A 17,340-nucleotide genomic window follows, 5' to 3' on the forward strand; every position below is an offset into this window, starting at 1 on the left:
GCCCCTTTGTCCGGGGGGGCCGTTCATGCCGCCGCCCCCCGCGCGCTGCGGGCCCGGCCGCGCCGAGCAGGTGAGCACGCCGGGACCGCGGGGCCCCGCGGCTTTGTGCGAAGTTGGCCCGCCCCCCTCCCCCCGCCGCCGCCGCCGCCGCCGCCGCCGCCGCCGCGGGCCCGGGACGTTGGGGCGGGGGCTCCGTCCGGGGGTGCTTCCCCGCCGCGCCGCGGGCCGGGCGTCATTGTTCTCCAACTTTCCGCGCCGCGCCCCCAGCCCGCCGGGCCGCACTTGGCGAAACTTTGCGGCGCGGCGGGCGGGGCGGGCGGCCGGGCGGCGGGGGCCCCCTCCACGGGCGCCGGAGCTTGGAGGGGGCGGGGGGAGCGTCCTTTTGTCTGGCGGGGAAGGTGCGGCGGCGCGCCCCGCGGGCGCAGGTTGAGGGCCGGGCTGGGGGGTGGAGGGGGGGCCGGGGCGCGCACATCTGCTCCGCGTTAGCGCGGCCCGGGGCGGCGGCGGCGGGCGGCCCGGCTTCAAAGGCTCCCGGGCCGCCCGCCTGCACCGGCCGCGGCGGGCGGGGTGGGGGCGGGGCGGGGCGGGGGCCCCGGGCCCCCGGCCGCTCGCAGCGCCTCCTCCTCCTTCCGAGGCCGCTTCCAGGCCCCCGGAGTCCTGCGACACCCCACAAGTTTCCAGCTCCCCTCGGGTCTGCCTTGAAATCGGTTTCAACCACCCCACAAAAAAGTGCGGTTTCGTACTCCTCAACAAAGTCAGTTTCACACGCCCTCCGAGGAAGAAAAGACCTGGCGGGGGAGGGGGCGCTGGGGCAGCCGTTTCACACCTCGTCCCGAGGTGGCAAACAAAGCGGGGGTTTCTCCGCTTCCGAAGCGGGGTCTCCCTCGACCCTGGAACCCCCTCCGCCCCGCAGCCGCCCGGGAAGCCCGGGACCGAAGCCGGAGGGGCTGCGCGCTCCCCTCCGCTTCCTCTCCTGGGGCGTGGGGGGAATGGGGGCCAGGCAGGTGAGCCTCCACCCGCGGTCTGGAATGGAGGCCCCTGGGGCCGTGCGGGGGAAACCCTGCTTTGGGGACACCCCCCCCCACCCCCGGAGCGGGAGGCAAGGGATGTTTTCAAAGTTGCTTAAAAATAATTCCCGGATACATCGTGACAATAAAACAACCTAGGGTGGTGGTGGTGGTGGTGGTTTTTTTTTTTTTTTTTTTTTTTCTCCCTGCTCTCAGTTCAGTTGTTTTTTTTTGTGGGGGGAGGAGGTTAAGGGTGGAGGGGAGCTTTGTAGGTAGGTCCCTGCGCCGGGCACCCTCCCTACTTTCAGTCGGGAATCAGGAAGGCGGTTGTGCCTTTTTACTGAAGATTGTTTCTAGCTTTGAATTTGGGGGCGACCTGGTTTACAACACGCTGTGACAGCTGTTGGGGGGCAGGGGTCACAAAATTTCCCTTGGGATGGGGCCTGGGCTGCCCTCCCCCTTCCCTGGCTGTGGCAAGTCCGGGGGTGGGGGGTTGGAAAGGAGAGATGGGAGGGGGAGAGGGGCGGGTTCTGGCGGATTGGTGATGGGACCACTCCCACCCTGCGTGCCGTTTAAAATTTGCAATCTGATTCCCTGGTGGTCTTGGAGGGAGTTTAGGGAATGTGTATTCGCGGACTCCCCCCCCATTGTTCATACTCCCTGAGGGCTCTAGGGAGAGGTCTCCAGGGGCCCAAACCAGGGAGTCCTGGCTGCCCTGCCCCCAACCCCAGGGTCAGGAAGGGGCTCGTTCTGGGAAGACCCAAGCCCTCAGGGCCGTTAGAAGGGCTTTTTTAAAACAGCTCTTCCACTCCCCATCTGTTCACCTTTGCCACAGTCACTCAGATCTCTTCTTCCTTGCTGTCTGTGTTCCCGTGTGTCCATCCCCTCCTCTGTAGGGCCGTCTCTAGGCCTGAGGTGCCCACCCTGGGCCCTGGAGAATGAACCAGCCACAGAGGATGGCGCCCGTGGGCACAGACAAGGAGCTCAGTGATCTCCTGGACTTCAGCATGGTAAGCCAGGGCCCCGCCTTCCCGGGCTCCCGCCCTGCCTCGGTGTGGGCCTGCTCCCCCAGGCTTCCTGGGACAGAAGCATCCGCCAGAAATACCCCAACAGCCAAGAGCCAGACCTCAAACTTGGCTGGGTGGAGGGTTCCCTGGTGGGAGGGGGGGCTGGAGGATTTGGGGTGCGGTGGGGTGCGTGGGGTATGGGCCAGCAGTGGCCTTGGCCTCTTGACCTGGAAAGTGGGTGTGATCGGGGTTATTATTGCCGTGGGGGTAAAAAAGGAAAAAAAAAAAAAAAGGCACCCAGCACCGAGATGGCTGGTGTGGGGCCTGAGTGAGGAAGAGAAGCGCCGTCGGTGAGGTCCACCTCCTCAGTTACTCAGCCAGTGGGGCCAGCGTGATGGGTGGTCAGGAGCGGGGGGACCGGGCAGGTGGCCGTAGGAGATCTGGGGAGCGTGGGAATCCCTGGGCAGCACAGCCCGGAGGAAACGCTCTGACCTGGCAGTAGCTGCTACCGTCACTCCCATGACTGCCGTCCCTCCGTGGTGGCGAGGCAGGCCTGGGCGGCACCGCCTGGCCAGACAGAGCTCCCGGGAGGGTGCTGGCTCCCGGGCATCACACAGCTCAGCTGGGCCCTTGGGTGCCGGGAGTGGCGGCCTCGCTGTGCTCATCTGTGCAGTGGGTCAGCTGTCACCAGTGTCGGGTGGTCCGGGTGTCCTCTGAACCTCTGCAGCCTGCCCGGGGACACTTCCCTGAGTCCTCCCACTCCTGCGCCAGGAAGCACTATTTTGATTTGAAACGGGTTGGGGGAGGGTACTTTCAGTCTGAATTTCACCCTCCACCAGGACGAGGCCCAGGCCACTGAGGCCTGTCGAAAACAAAAGTCCCCAAACCGAAACGACAGCAGCCATCCTGTGGAAAAACACAGCCCACGGGACAGAGGGCTCCGGCCCCGGAAGGGCCATACTGGTATTTTTGAGCCGTTTTTAAGCCCCGTTTTATTTTTGCTTCCCCGGCTGAGTAACCCAGAGCGCAGCTCAGTTGTTTTTTTGTTAAACTGACAGGTCACAGACTATTGAGCTGGAACAGACTGGGGTGGGGGGTGCGTGGTGGGCACAGGGTCAGACCTGGCCCCTTTGCCTCTTCTGTCTGAGAGCCTTGAACCCCTCGTTCCCCCGCCCCTTCTGTCAGGTGGGCCCAAACGTCTGTTCCACCCCGGTTCCGAAACAGTGAGGCATCTCACAGATGAGGAAATTGAGGCCGAGGGGTAAAGTGCCCTGTGTCTTCCCTTGGGGTGAACCTGGAGCTGGATTTGCACTCCCCGTCCTTGTCACAAGGAGAGAGGCCTGGTCGGGTCACTGGGTGCAGACAGCCCCCGCCTCCTCCCCCGTCGCTTCGTGGTCTCATTGTAGCTGCTCCCGCCTACCCCAGAGAACCTGAGTGGATTTGTGTTTTAAATTCACTTGGTCTTAGACTGAGGAAAGGTTTGGAAGGGAAGTGTTTGCGGGTCCGAGTTCCTGTGCAGCAGGAGAGGTGACTGTCAGAGCAACACGAAGAAACGGCTAAGCCGTGGCACCAGCCGCCGTCCCTGCCAGGCCCTGAGTCTCCATGGTTAGAAAGGAAGCTCATCAGGGCCTGGAGGGCACGTGGGCTCTGAGCAGTGGGGGACGCCTGCGTGGTTGGCTTTCAGTGTCCCGTGTGGTCAGGGCCCTGGGCCCATTTCACAGAAGACTGAGGCTGCAGGGTATGGGGGGGGAGGGAGTGTCAGGGCTGACAGGGCCCAGTGCCCCTTGTGGCAGACGCCACGTCAGCGCAGCCCCTGGTACCCTAGGGGACAAAACAAAGACTTGGAATGGGGCCCCCCCCACCCCCAGGGGCTTGGCTCCTGACCCCCAGGCCTAGGCTCCGGTTGGTTCTGACTGTGGCTCAGTCAACCTCTCCCTCAATGCAGGCCTCAGTTTCCCCAGTGGGGCAGGACCCTATGTGGGAAATAGGGCCCTGGGGAGGCTGGGCCAGTTGAGTGAGCACAACCACGCCCCCGGAGGGGGTGCAGACCCAGTGAGAACCTGCTTCCCGCCAGGCTCCACGCCTCCCATGAGCCCCTGCTGCCCCGCCTGCCAGGCCAGCTGAGCACATGGCCTCTGTTTCCCTCCCGTGGAACGGGGCGTGGGGGCGTGGGGACGGGGCTCGTGACGCCGCCCGAGAGTCCTGCCCACAGGCACTGTGCCCTCATCTCCTGGCTGAGCGGGGTAGGTAGGGGGCTGGGGGCGTCGGCAGCTCCCCAGTGAGCCCCTGGCCCTGATTCCAGGCACCTTTAATCACTTGGGCCCTAGATGGAGTCTAGAAACCTAGATTCTGGGACTAGGGCATGGACATGTTTTGTTTTGTGTGGCAAAAGGGTTTGTTGATGTTGGGTTTTCTTGGCTAATGCTCTTAAGCTGTTTAATCCTGAGGGACTTAACATGGTGGGTTTGGGTAGACCGGGTCGGGGGTGGGGGAGGCGGCCTTCCCACACGGTGCCCAGGAGAACCACCAAGTCACCTCTTGGAGGGTGGGCACAGCCTTTCCCAGGTTCCTCCAGCTTCCCGGCGTTCTGGGCCTCAGCTTCTCCTGAGGGGCAGATGTGATGAGGGACCCCAGGCAGCCAGTGAATACAGAACCTGGCACGTGGGGGACGCTTGACCCAGGTCACCCTCCTCCCATCCCAGTGACTGGGCGGAGCTGCCCTCCCCACGTGCCTGCCGCTCAGGGCCAGGGGCGTGCAGGACAGTAGGGGATTCTGGCCTGTGTACAGCTCACCCTTGCTGCTGGGCTCCGGGAGCAATACTCTAACTTTTTAAAGCTGAAAAGTCAAGGACAACTTTGTATTGTTTCTGAGAGCAAGTAAAGGGTTTCCAGTCCTGAAATCAGTTATTTCAGCTGCAAAGAGCAGAGTTTTTTATTTTTTATTTTATTTTTTTTAAAGATTTTATTTATTTGAGAGAATGAGCGAGAGAGAGCATGAGAGGGGGGAAGGTCAGAGGGAGAAGCAGACTCCCCGCCGAGCAGGGAGCCCGATGCGGGACTCGATCCCGGGACTCCAGGACCATGACCTGAGCCGAAGGCTGCTGCTTAACCAACTGAGCCACCCAGGCGCCCAGAGTTTTTATTTTTTAATATTTAAGTAAACTCTGCACCCACCCAGTGTGGGGCTCGAACCCACAACGCCAAGATAAAGACTTGCCCGTTCCACCGACAGAGCTGGCCGGGAATCCTCCCAGCAGAGTGTCTAAATTCTACCAGATGTGCCATTACCGGCAGCAGGCCGTGCTTTCCCCATGTGGAGCTGCTTTTCCTGCCTGGGGTCTCCGGTGGGACGGACCCCCAGGCAGAGCTGTGCCCTGGCCCCCACGCCCCCCTCTCTCTCTCTCTTCCCACAGATGTTCCCACTGCCCGTGGCCAACGGCAAGGGCCGGCCCACCTCCCTGGCTGGTGCCCAGTTTGGAGGCTCAGGTAGGACCCCGTGGCTTGGGGCAGCGGGTGGGCTGGGAGCCCCGGGCGGGGTGCGGTGCCGGGGCCACCCAGAGGGGACGTCAAAGGAGGACGTGCTTGGGGGCGGCACCCAGCCGAGTGGGATGAGGGTGAGGGGCCTGGGGCCAGGGGGCACATGTGAGGTGGGGACTTGAGCCTCCTGGGTCCCCATGGTCCCTGTGGGGCCCTGGGTCTCCAGTTTAAGGGGGAGATGGAGGCCCAGGAGTTGCTGGAATCAGCCCTTTCTAAGTCTTGCCCACGTTACGAGTCCAGGGAGAGGTCCAGCTCCCGGCTGTTTTTTCAGGTGTATGTTATGGGAGTACCGTACATGGGACCCAGCACTGGGGTAGCTGACCATCCTGCTGAGGACCCAGGGGTGGTCCCGGCATCTGGGATTTTGAACATTCAAACTAGGAATGTCCTTAGCAGACCTGGGTGAGTCGGTCGCCTACCAGGCACTGAGGACCCATGACATGGTAGGGGGAGGACAGAGCCTTTTTTCCTGCTGAAGGCACATACCACAGGGGTTAGGCAGCAGAGCAGTAGGGAGGAGGTGGTCGCAAAGCCAAGGTGGTCAGGGACGGTCTTCAAGGAGGTGCTGTTTTAGCAGAGACCCGAGGGGGGTTCAAAGTGAAGAGCACAGCCTGTGCAAAGGTCCTGGGGGCAGAACCAGGCCTGGTGTGTTGGAGGGAGAGCAAGGAGGAGCGGTGTGCCTGGAGCAGAGTGAGCGAAAGGGGGTAGGGGAGCGCAGGGAGGAATGAGGAAGGTCCTGCAGGGCCCTGGGGTCTCGGGAGGACTTGGGCTTTTACTCCAGGGAGGTGGGAGCCCTGGAGGACTGTGGGCAGAGAGGGGTGCCTTGTGTACGTTGAAGAGTCCACCTTGGTTGCTGGTGGGATTTGGGGGAACCCCTTAGGGAAACCAGGATCTGCTGCCACTCTTTGGGTTTTGGCATCTTTCCAGGGTCTCAGGATTGGGCGTGTGTCCTTCTGTGACTCTGGGACTTGGGGTGGAAGTTTCTTTTTTGGAGTTGTCTCTTAATTCTGTTGGGGTATCTAGTGTGTTCTGGCTGGGGAAGGGGAGGTTTTCAGGGGTGGGTTGTGCTCAGGCACCCTCCACAAGGAGAGGGACATTTTGTCATGCACCCCCACCATGTTGGCCTTCCCCTCTGCCTGAGGAAGTGGCTGCAGGGCTGGACAGAGTCCTCTCTGAGCTGTGGAAATCCCCACAGGCCATCTCGCTCCCTCCCTCTAGAAGTATCTCCCAGGAGCTGGGGTGCTACGCTTTCTCTGGCTTGGGCAGAGGGTCAGGTTCTGGGGCTCTCCTTGGAGGAGACGGCACAGGCATGCTCTTGTCTCCCGCTGGGCCCCTGCCCCAGGCTGTCTTCCCTGTTCCGGGGTCCACTTGGGACCAGCAGCCCCGAGTCATCGAAGCCGCAGCTCCTAGGGGTGGTGCCCCTCTAAGCTGCCCATTTCTGGCCCTGCCCTGACCACTTTGGATGGGGACAGGGTGTGGTTGTTCCAGCCTGGGAGACCCCCGTCCTGGGTATGCAGCCAGGGGCCCCTCACCCAGTTCAGTTCAAGCCCCTAACACCAGCCTGAGCCTGGTGTGGCTGGGGCCGTGGGACCAGGAGTGAAAGGGCCCGTCCTGGCTGCCATTCCAGGCACAAGACACTGTGTCGCCTGTGTCAGGTGGTGTGACCGTGAGCCTCGGTTTCTTCATTTGTAAAAGGGTGTGTGCCGGCGGCCAGATGATTCAGCGAGTCCGGGGGTGTGAGTACTTTGTAAACTGGAGGTGTGGGTGTGTCCCGGTGCAGCCCTCCTGGCCCTGCCTTCAGACCTGGGAGCCTCGGGACCTGGGCTTGGCCAGAACCCCAGGGTTCTCTCTGCTCTGAGCTCATTTCTCCACCTTCTTCCTGGTGGGGCTGGAGACGCCGGGAAGGGGGCAGGTTGCTGGTCCGTTGGCAGGTGGGCTCAGGGAAGGTCTGCCCCTGTCAGAGCGAGGCAGCTCGCCCTCCTTCAGCTGGTCGTACATGCTTGCCAGGGGCTCCCGGATGCTCATGGGCCCCCCCAGCTTCGCGCCTCCTCTGGGCCGGTCCGCCTCGTGCGTTCTGGTCCGGTGGACCTTCACGTTGCCTAAGTCAGCTTGTCCCCTTTGGTCCGTTCTGTTAGCACGTGGGCAGTGGCTCTGACGGTGAGTGGCATGGTGGAAGGTCTGCTTGAGAAGTGGTGGCAGAGGGACGTGCATCACTTGAGGTGGAGGTCTTCTGATTCGTATCTGGATTGGAGAACACTCGAGGAGAATGTGTCCCCAACCCCTCTTTCGGGAGACCATGAGGCACAGAGTCGTGTGATAGCGTGACATCTGCCGGAAACCGCAGGGTCCGAGGCCGCCCTGGACACCAGGAAGAGTGTACGGATGGGGCAAAGGACACCTGTTTATCATTTCTGGGCAGCTTTCTCGTTAGCAGAATTGTGAATGTAACACGTGCTTAGGGTAAAACTCCTACACTCGGGACTGTCGAAGACCGCGCCGGCACTGTCCGGGGCCGGTGTCCCGTGGAGGTGGACTCCCAACGAGCGTGCCCCTCCCGCCCGGCCCCTGCTCCAGCACAGGTCTTCAAACCTCCCCTCCCGCTTCATGGGTGACAAGGAATATGCTGTTCTAGGGGGCATTTATGTCACTCATGATGCGTGGTCACCCTTTCAGAAGTTCATCGGCCGTGAGTTCTTTTTTGATGAGTTTTCCATTACTGTTTTGAGCCCCGCCCCTCTTTGTAGTTGATCAGTTTCTTTGGAATCATCATAGACGGGCAGTTAGAGAGACCTGCACGCCCGTAGCATGGGAGCCGACCTTGGTACCACCCAGGCATGATCGGTGTGAGTGCGGGGGTGGGGGTGCCTGCACACTTCCAGCCTGCGTGGAGCGTCCTTAGCCCACCGCCACAGTCCAGATGTGGAGCTGTTACTGCTGCCCGCTGCCTCATGGTCACACCCACCTGCCACCCTTCACCCCTGGGGGCCACGGGCTATTCTCTAGCTTTGGTTTTGTCATGTTGAGAATGTCAGGAATACGTGAAACCACGTGAGATTGTGTAACCTTCTGAGATTGGCTTTTCTCACTGAGCAGAATTCCCTGGACACCCGTCCAGGTTGTTGGCTCTATCAGCCGTATCAGTAGTAGTTTTTCTTTGCTGCCCAATGAACTTTTAACAACGGCAACACTAATACTTATCAACCACGATTTACTTCAGTATTTGTTGAGCGCTGTATTCCAGGCATCAAGCCTGGATCGTTTTGAGTCCTTAGTCCTCACAGGTTGGTGAAATAAGCAAGATTATCGTTCTTGTTGCGCTTAGGGTGAGTTTAGTAACCATCCCAAGTAACTCCCTGATGCTGCTTTCCTGTGGTGTCCCTTACCCCTACCCGCTACTGCTCTTACTGATTTGTAAGAGCTCTTTGCGTAGAAAGGATGTTAGTCTTTTGTGACTTACGTTGCAGTTTATTTCCTAACTTTGTAACTTGTTAACGATGGAGATTTTTAATCGGTCTCTGTTTCACAGATTAAATTTGTATGGTGTCAGGTCTTTTTCATTTAGGGCGTTCTAGCCTTGGTGCCGTTTCTGAGAAATCCTTAGGAATCAGGCGACACCGTTCATTCAGCAGTGCAGATGTGGGCGTCTCGAAAGCCCTCGCTGCTTGCTCCGTCAGGAATGAGGATATGGGAAAAGATGCAGGAGGGCAGATGATCCTTGGTGATCCTTGGCAGAGCAGAGCCACGAGAAAGAAGCGGGAGGTGGAGAATCTTGACCGTGAAGTGGTCACGGGCTGACAGCAGTTCCCAGCCTGGTGCACACGTTGGGCTCACCCGTGGGACTACACCTGAGCTCTGTTGGAAAGGCTGGGAGGGGGCCTGTAATAGCTTCCGGGTGATTCTGGGGGGTGCCTGTTCGTAGAAGCATGTGTCCGTGAGAGGCCACACCCCCTTTATGGAAACGGGCTGCATGCTGGTCACAGTGAAAACTTCTAATGTGAGAGAAAAAAAGACTCAAGCATAAGCTGTGTCCCATGAGAAAAGTGCAGTAAAACTAGAGAAAAACAAAGAGGAGAACGAAATAAAAAACCTATTTGCAAACCTCAATTCTGCTCCCGCACCTTTTGGGTTAAAGCCGCGTGAACGCAGCCCGGCGGAGTGGACCGAGGCCGTTGGAGCGGAGAGGTGCGGGCCGAGCTATGCGTGGAGCTGTGCTTGGGGAAGGATCGTGCGCGTCAGGGGACAGGTAGTGCCCAGAAGCAGTGCGTGTGCATCAGGGAACCAGAGAGCAGCTGAGTCGGGCCTGAGAGTCACGCCCGGGATGCGCCTTGGCGGGGGTTTGGGGGGCGCTTCCTCGGGCGCCAGGCGGCCGTGACCTTCTGTGTCCTGTCGTCTCTCCGTCTTCCTGCCTCGGTGCCCCTGGTGGTACTTGCCAGCGCTTTGTGGTGTGTCCCGGTCCCGCCCCCACTGTGCTTTCGGAGGGCCCCCCCCCCACAGACACGCAGTTCTGTGTCCTGATCCCAGGGAGGCTCACACCACGGCCCTGCCCCGGGGGGAAACCCTGTTGGGATGTGTTGCAGCATCGACTTCATAGCTGACTTTGGGAAGGAACCATCTGTCTCCACTGCAGTTTCCTGAGGTCAGAACCCGGTTTTTCCCCCGTCTGTTCAGGTTCTCTCTCTCTCTCGATCTGTACAGCTTTGAGGAGAAACTTAGAAACTGACGTACGGGACGCTTGGCTCTTCTACGGTTCCGTTTTGTTCTGTCCTGCATTCATTCCCTGGTGAGGGTGGTCCAGGTGCTCTAGAAGTTTACATGCCGTGCTTTGGGGGCCTTGTTCGTCCTGCTTGCCTCCTGACATCCCTGTTGGTGCCCTTCCCTTGGTTTGGTTTTCTGGCTGACCAGTCCAGCCATCCTCGGGCCCCTCACCTGCCGCATCCCGGTGCAGACGCCGTGTGCCTTTTCACAGTGGCCGGCGTTTCTAGAACTGCAGGCGTGTGCTTCCGGGCTTGTCGGGCTCGTCAGCAGGACTGGGGCTGATGCAGGTGGTCGCTGGAGCTCCATCCTCCTGTAGCTGTGTGTTTATCACACTCGGGGTGCTTGCCTCTGGTCCCACGTGATGTCCCCAGTGAGCACGGTCTTGACTTTCCTTCTCCACGTCCTGGTACTGTCCCCAGGTGCGGTCTGTGCCCCGTGTCAGCCGCCAGACAGATCGGCCCGCTCCGGCCCAGCGCTTTGCCCGCGGTCCTTAGTCGCGTGGGCGGGGGCTTCTGTCGGCGACCTCTGAGTGGGACCCGTCCCCGGTGCTGGGGGAGCTGGCCCGCCTCCCTGTTTGCATTCCAGCCCCTTTTTCCGTGCACTGATTCCTGTTGAGATTTTGTTGGTGCCTCTTGCCAGCTCTGGGGTTGTCTGAGGGGAAAACCCTCACTTGGGACACAGGGTAGGGTGGCTGGTGTGGCCTTTAGCGGCTTCCAGAGTCGCGCCTGTCCCCGTTTGTCAGGAGGCAGAGTCCATGCCTCGGTTCTGAGTCTAGTGGCTTTTTCTTTCAGTTCTTTGTCCTGTTTCAGCTGCCTCTGGTCTCTTACTGATTTTCTTCCCAGAAAGAGGCGTCGCTGTCAAACTGCCGTTCGGCTGTCGTACTGCTTTTCTCTCCCTGACTTCTCGCAGACCTGTGGCTGGTTGGTTTGTGTTTGACTTCGGACCGCGGGCCGGCGCACTTGTCGACCTCCCATTTGGGGCCTGGTGTCGCTGGTCACACTTTTCTGTCGGGGTTGCGTTCTGCAGGGTCTGGTGGCCATAGTTACATGGATTTCTATTATTTTTTAGAGAAATTTGGTACTTTCTTTTTAAAAATGTTCCTGTTGAGTCAAGTTCCTTTGGAGAGTTCTGATTTCCAGGCTGGGGGCGAGCATCTGTCCCCCGTCTCATATCGAGGTCCCCGGTGCAGAGTCCGGGTGCGGCTGGAGCCCTGACCCTGTTGGGAAGACCCAGAGCCTCCCGCCCTCGCCACGGCAGGGCCCGCTGTGCCGCCATGCACGTGTCCTTGAGGTGCAGCGGGGCGTGGGGCCGTGGGGTCTGTGTCTGCTGCATGACTGTGTTCACATCTTTCGTGTGTTCCATGTCAGGGACCAAGAGCAGCGCCCCTTTCTCCACAAGCATGTCTGTGGGTCTCTGCATGTGCCCCCCAGGGCTTGTGCGTGGCGGGAGGACAGTGGCTTCTGAGGCTCCCGGGGCTCAGGTCAGTGGGGTTGTCTCTCTCGGTCCAGCCTGTCCTCAGTGAAGGCTCGCCCCTCGGGCTGGGACTTGGAGGCGGGCGTTCCAGCTGCTCCTCACGGTGTTGCATGATGCGTCTGCGTGGCGGCTGGTGCGTAGCCTCCCTAGCTCGGCCGGAGCTGTGTTCCGCCAGTGCCAGGCTCGCAGAGTTCGGGAAACTGACTGCTGACTTTGTGGTTTAAATGACGTGTGTGAGCCTCCCGTTTCTGGCTTTTCCAACCCCAAGGGGAAACCAGATTGTCCCTTTCCTGCGGGAAAGCACAGGGATGAGCCTCTCCCCCATCCTGATGACTGGCGTAAGTGATCGCCCCTCGTAGAAAACGTGGTTTCTCTTTGTGAGAATCTGGGCCCAGTAGTTACTGAGGGGCCCTGAGCAGCTGACCTCACCTCTCCCCACAGCTGCTGCAAGGATTCAGTGGGTGCAGCTCCACCAACCCCGAGTGCTCTGCTGATCTCCACATGGTGGTGTCGCGTTGGCGACCACCCACTCCCGGCGGTCCACAGCCACCCTCCAGCAAGCCAGCGTGGGTGGTGCTCACCACCACCTTGGGGAGGTCTCCTGGCCCACCCGCCTCCCTTCTCGCGCTCCGGCCGAGCTGAGCCGTGCACCTTTGTCCATCCTGGACGTCAGGAGCACGTGTGTGTGCCTCTCTCATCTCCTTCTTTGTGTTTTCATTCGTTTTTCTCAGGTTGCCAGTGGGCTGTACGGGTCCACAGCTCAGACATGCGCTGTCAGCTCTGCGGGGTGTGGTTTCAGGCTAGGTCGTGCTGTGCGTTGTCCTGCTTGTCCGGGAGCGCTGCCCGTCTCCACCACGCGGGGTGGCCCGGAGCGCCCTTCCCACATGGTTGCTGCTCACACCACTGCCTCGGTTGCTGCCCTTCAAAGTCTCCTGTGGATTTGTGGGGTCACCGCTCTGCTTGTTTTTTCGTGCTTTCTCGCTTTTTCTTTCTGAAATCTCTTCTACTTCGGAAGCTCCCAGGCTCCTTAATACCTTGAGGGTGCTTGGTGGTTGCTGCCTCAGATGGTTTGTTTGCTGGGATAAATCCTGAGTCCGGAATCTCGGTCCATCTTTGGCGTCCCACGTGTGTTTCTGTCTTCTGTCTGTTCCTTGCGGAGAGACCCCAGGTTGGCTTCTGAGCTCATATTGGGGGGCAGGGTCTCCCATCCCCACACTCAGCTACCGCACGGGTCCCCTTGAGCCTGAAGCAGAACGAGGGTCTTCCTGAAATTCGCGGCGGGCTGGGGGGCAGCTTCTGTAGCCGGGTGGGCCCCGTTTCTCTGAATTACCATGTGTTTGTGGGACCCACCTTAACGTGAGACTGGCTCAGCCACCAGGGAAGCCCCAGGTTGTTGCGTAGGAGCAAAGCCCCAGGTCTGGGGGTCCCCCTGCTCTTAGAAAGGGTGGGGTGTGGCCTCTACTCACTTCCTCTTCTGTCTCCAGTCTGCTTGTGTTCAGGTCATGCGGGGACCCCTGCTTTCCTGCCCCCACACTCGGGTGGATGTACCAAGGGCTCCAGGCCTGTCTGGCACCTGCGTCTGTCGTGCGTGCTGCTGGTCTCGCATCCTACCGGCAACATCTCTAACCCACTTATGATCCTTTTCAGAACAGGGTGGGAGGGGGCTCTTCTGGCCGCGGCCAACTCTGGGAACTTACTAAAATTTGAAGTTATGCAGACCAGAAAAGGAAGCATTCTTGGGTGTGAACAAGAAGGCAGAGGGTAAAGCAGAGGGGTGGGAATATGGAGGCTGAGTGAGCCTGGGTTCAGGCCCTGCATGCCCCTCGCAGATCCCCCCCCCCCCGTTTTGAAATGATACAGAAATTTAAAAGTTGACCCCCAGGGCACCTGGGCGGCTCAGTCAGTTGAGCGTCTGACTCTTGGTTTGGGCTCAGGTCATGATCTCAGGGTCGTGGGGTCGAGCTGCATGTCAGGTTCCATGGAGTCTGCTCCAGGTTCTCTCTCTCTGCCCCTCTCCTCTCGAATAAATAAATCTTAAGAAAAAAAAAGTTAACCCCCAAAATCCCAGGAAGTGAGGCCTCCCCCGTGGGAGCCCACAGCCCCAGCCAAGGAAGGGCTGCCCCCAAATCCAAACTGGTGTCGACCTTGCTCCCCCACGAGCCCCCGGGGCTGCCTGACCGGCCCCACAGTTTGGGGGGATTTCATTGTGAGAGGGAGAGCTGACCGGCTTAGTGTCCTGGCCGCCTGATAAACCGCAGGAAGAAAAGAATTCTGTGAGCGCTTCCAAGTAGCTGTTCTTAGACATTGTTAGTTTGTTTTAGACGCGTCACCGTCACCTGAGCGTGGTTTCGCTGTTGTTATTGTTACAGTCGTTGGGTTCTGGGGCCGCATTGTCCAGCACTGCAGCCGTGAGCCACATATAGTCATCTAAGCTTACGTTTATTAAAAGTCACGCAGGTTTCTTCCAGCCGTCATGCTGGCCACGTTGGTGATGAGCAGCCACGCGAGGCCGGGATAGGGCAGGCAGACGGTGCGGGCGCCGCGGAAGTGCTCTTGGACGCAGGTTCGTTAGTGGCTGGTGCAGCCAGGAAGTGAGGCCTGGACATTGCTGAGGCTGTTTGCAGGCGGCCAGCCCTGCGTGGGCAACGCTAGGGATACACGGAGGACCCCAGGCTTGGAGGGGACGGCCAGGCGACTTCTCTGAAGGAGCGTGAAGAATCTGCGGGTGTGGGGGCCGGCAGAACTCTGGGCGGGTGTGTAGGTGGGGGTCCGCTCATGGGTTGGGGCTGGCAAGGGATGAGCTGGGGGAAGGAGCGTGGTGGAGAGGGATCTGGTCTCTGCCCTGAGGGCCGCGGGCAGCTGCAGGGGCTGCTGGTGGGGCAGAGCCAGGTTTTGCTTCAGAAAGCTCCCTAGGCCTGGAGGTGGGCAGGAGACCCCGGAGGGCGGCCGGCGGGGGGAAACACTGCTGCAGGACGACCCACGGATGTGGCGGAGGGGACAGGGAAGGCAGGCTCTGACGGGGGGGGGGGGGGAGGGAGGGAGGGAGAGCGGACAGCTCGGGGGGGTCTAGCCTGGGCACGTGGGTGAGGGAGCACTCACAGAGCCGGGCTCGTGGGCACCTGGGTTTTGCCTGCCCCACGCCGTAACCCCAGCCCTGGTACCCAGGTCTGTTGGTGGGGCTTCTTCGTATAGAGTAACCAGCTTCGGGAATCTTCCTCCCTACTGGGGTTGGCTGAGCTTCTGCACAAGGGGCCAGCGACCTTCTGTCTCTGCAGGAATAAATGGGCATGGTCACACGTCAGTAACACTTGATTTAGAAAGCAGGAGACATGGGGGGAGGTTGGGGGGGCTGGCTTGGTATCTGGGCTGCAGTTTGCCAACCCAGGCCCAGGGCAGTCCAGCACATGACAGGGGCCAGTGTCTGCTGGGGGCCTTTCTGAGCCCAGCCCCCATGTCTGCGGGGGAGGGGACTCGGCGGGCACCAGGTCTCGTTGAGGGCCAGTGGTGCCGCCCACTCTGCAGCCCAGGCCTCCATCCCCATGGCCACCTGGGCAGGTGGGTGGCTTCCTTCCCCCCAGCTCCAGCTGGTACTGAAGCTCCGACCTGTGGGCCCTGGCAGAGCTCCTTCTGCCCTCTGCCCTGTCCCGGGCCCGCTTCTGCCTGAGGCAGCCTCCCGCCGCTTCGGCCCGAAACCTCCAGCCTTAAAGAAGGAAGGCATGAAGAGATTACGTTCTGACAGCAGGGCTTTAGGCTGTTAGAACGTGGACCGGGAATGTTATGAATATTCATAATGGTTATTAAAATGTACGATTAATTGGGGGGGTTAATAACTGTTAGTGGAGTGGTGGGGGAGGGGCCATCCCTAGTTTTGACATCTCTCGGAGAGGGGAGGCTGGGGGCCGGTGAGGGCTTTCTCCAGGAAGGGCAGAGCCAGACCTGGTTCCCTCTGCCAGGAGCCTGTGGGGTCCCCGTGGGTGCGAGGCCCTGGGCCCCAGGGTACCCTTCACATGCTGCCAGGCTCCACAGGGGCTGGGCTGCAGGTGCCCATTTGGGAGTTGTCCTCAGACGTGGTCTGTTGTGGTCTTGGGACGTGGCCTCCCTGCTCACTGCAGTGGGGTCCTGGCACCTGCAGGGGCATGTTGTGGGTGGCTGCAGGGGTGGGGGCTGCTCCAGACGGAGAGGGGTAGCAGGCAAGTGGGTGTAGAGGGAAACTGAGGCTTGGGCTGCTGGTACTTTGCCCAAGGCCACCCCTGCCTCACCGGCCACTCTGTTCCCTGATGTGGATCCCCCAAACCTGGTGGCTAATGGTGGGAGCCCCTGCCGGGTGCAGCCCCCCAACCCCTGGCTAAGGCAGCCCCCCCACTGCAATTACGGTGGAAATTTTTGATTAGAAAATAAAATCTAAATGTGGTGTATGCATATTCATTAGGCCGAGGGATTAATATGCATGATTATGCAAATCAGGCAGCAATTAAACACCAGTTTGGGGGGATGATCAACACAAAGGCATTGCAATAGGATGAAATTTGAAAAAGTTTCTGGTAAAGATGAGCGGGGGCAGGGGAGACGGGCTGGCTAAAGGGTTCTTGCTGGGGTTCTTGTCACCTCCCCAAAGTCCAGCTGTGTGGGGTCACGGGGCAGCTGGGGGTGGGTGCCTGGCCCACACGGCAGGGCTAGGCACAGGTCCCCCCAGCCCACCTCTCCCCAGCCTTACTTGGGTCCTGCAGAGTGGGGTGTGTTCCCGTTTCCAGAAGAAGGACACTGAGGACAGAGTGGTACTGGGGCCAGGCCGGGGGCCCAGGGCCTGCCTCTGGTGGATGGAGTCAGAGCCCCGGCCTGGGAAGGCTGTGTGCCTCATGGGAGGGGGGTAGTCCTGGGTGGTGCCTGGGAGTGTTTGGGGGGAGATAAGGGTCCCACCCTGCCCTGCCCCACCGCTCCAGACCCAGATCCCCTGCCACGCTGGTTAACCCCCACTGCGCCGTGGCCTCCGTTCAACCCGAAGGGGCTGCCAGCCTGGGCCTGGAAGATAGTCAGTGGTAGCCGTGCTGTTATTTCAGCCAAGGAGTGGTTTCGTCTCCTGATTTGTCAGTGATGGGAAGGGAGAGACCCCCACTTCCCTGAGATCAGAGCTTTCACGGTGCCCTCGTGAACCTTTCTTGCAGGGTAAGGAGGGACTGAGCCTGATACAGATGCCCCAGTCCCTTGTGGTCAGGGCTGGACCAGAGGGAGAAACTAGGTGCTGCGGGGAGGAGGCTCTGAGAGTGAGGGCTCTGCCCAGGGTGGGCATCATGGCTGGGGCTTTGGTGGATGGGTAGGAGTTTGCTGGCAGAGGTAACTGGTAGAATTGTTTTTTGAACTGTGGGCCTTAAGGGTGTCTGGGGTGCTTCCTACTAATGGCAGTTGTTTGTCTTGTGTTTTAAGAATTTTTGTTTAGGGCATCTAGGTGGCTCAGTCAGTTGGGCGTCTGCCTTCAGCTGAGGTCATGATTTCAGGGTCCTGGGATCAAGTCCCGCATCGGGCTCCTTGCTCCATGGGGAGCTTGCTTCTCCTTCTGCCTCTCT

General features: G+C 60.1%; 1 protein-coding gene and 1 long non-coding RNA gene across 17 annotated transcripts in view; one reads left to right on the forward strand and one right to left on the reverse strand.

Annotated features, from left to right (window-relative positions):
• The window catches only part of LOC141371569 (uncharacterized), a 3,988-nt gene extending 1,345 nt beyond the window's left edge, over positions 1-2,643 (reverse strand). Inside the window, exon 1 of the long non-coding RNA XR_012376639.1 lies at positions 2,507-2,643. This is a non-coding gene — a long non-coding RNA (uncharacterized lncRNA). The remainder of the gene's footprint in view (positions 1-2,506) is intronic.
• Positions 1-17,340, forward strand: part of TCF3 (transcription factor 3) — a 32,934-nt gene continuing 15,594 nt past the window's right edge. For all 16 annotated transcript variants that reach the window (XM_025861155.1, XM_025861157.1, XM_025861158.1 and 13 more), the window contains exons 1-3: positions 1-70; positions 1,904-2,017; positions 5,428-5,500. In XM_025861155.1, the coding sequence (XP_025716940.1) occupies positions 1,946-2,017; positions 5,428-5,500 (145 nt within the window). In that variant the 5' untranslated portion in view covers positions 1-70; positions 1,904-1,945. The remainder of the gene's footprint in view (positions 71-1,903; positions 2,018-5,427; positions 5,501-17,340) is intronic.

Source organism: Callorhinus ursinus, unplaced genomic scaffold (genome assembly GCF_003265705.2).
Source record: "Callorhinus ursinus isolate GAN/ISIS: 27379988/994484 unplaced genomic scaffold, GSC_fseal_2.0 scaffold77, whole genome shotgun sequence".
Lineage (NCBI taxonomy): Eukaryota > Metazoa > Chordata > Mammalia > Carnivora > Otariidae > Callorhinus > Callorhinus ursinus.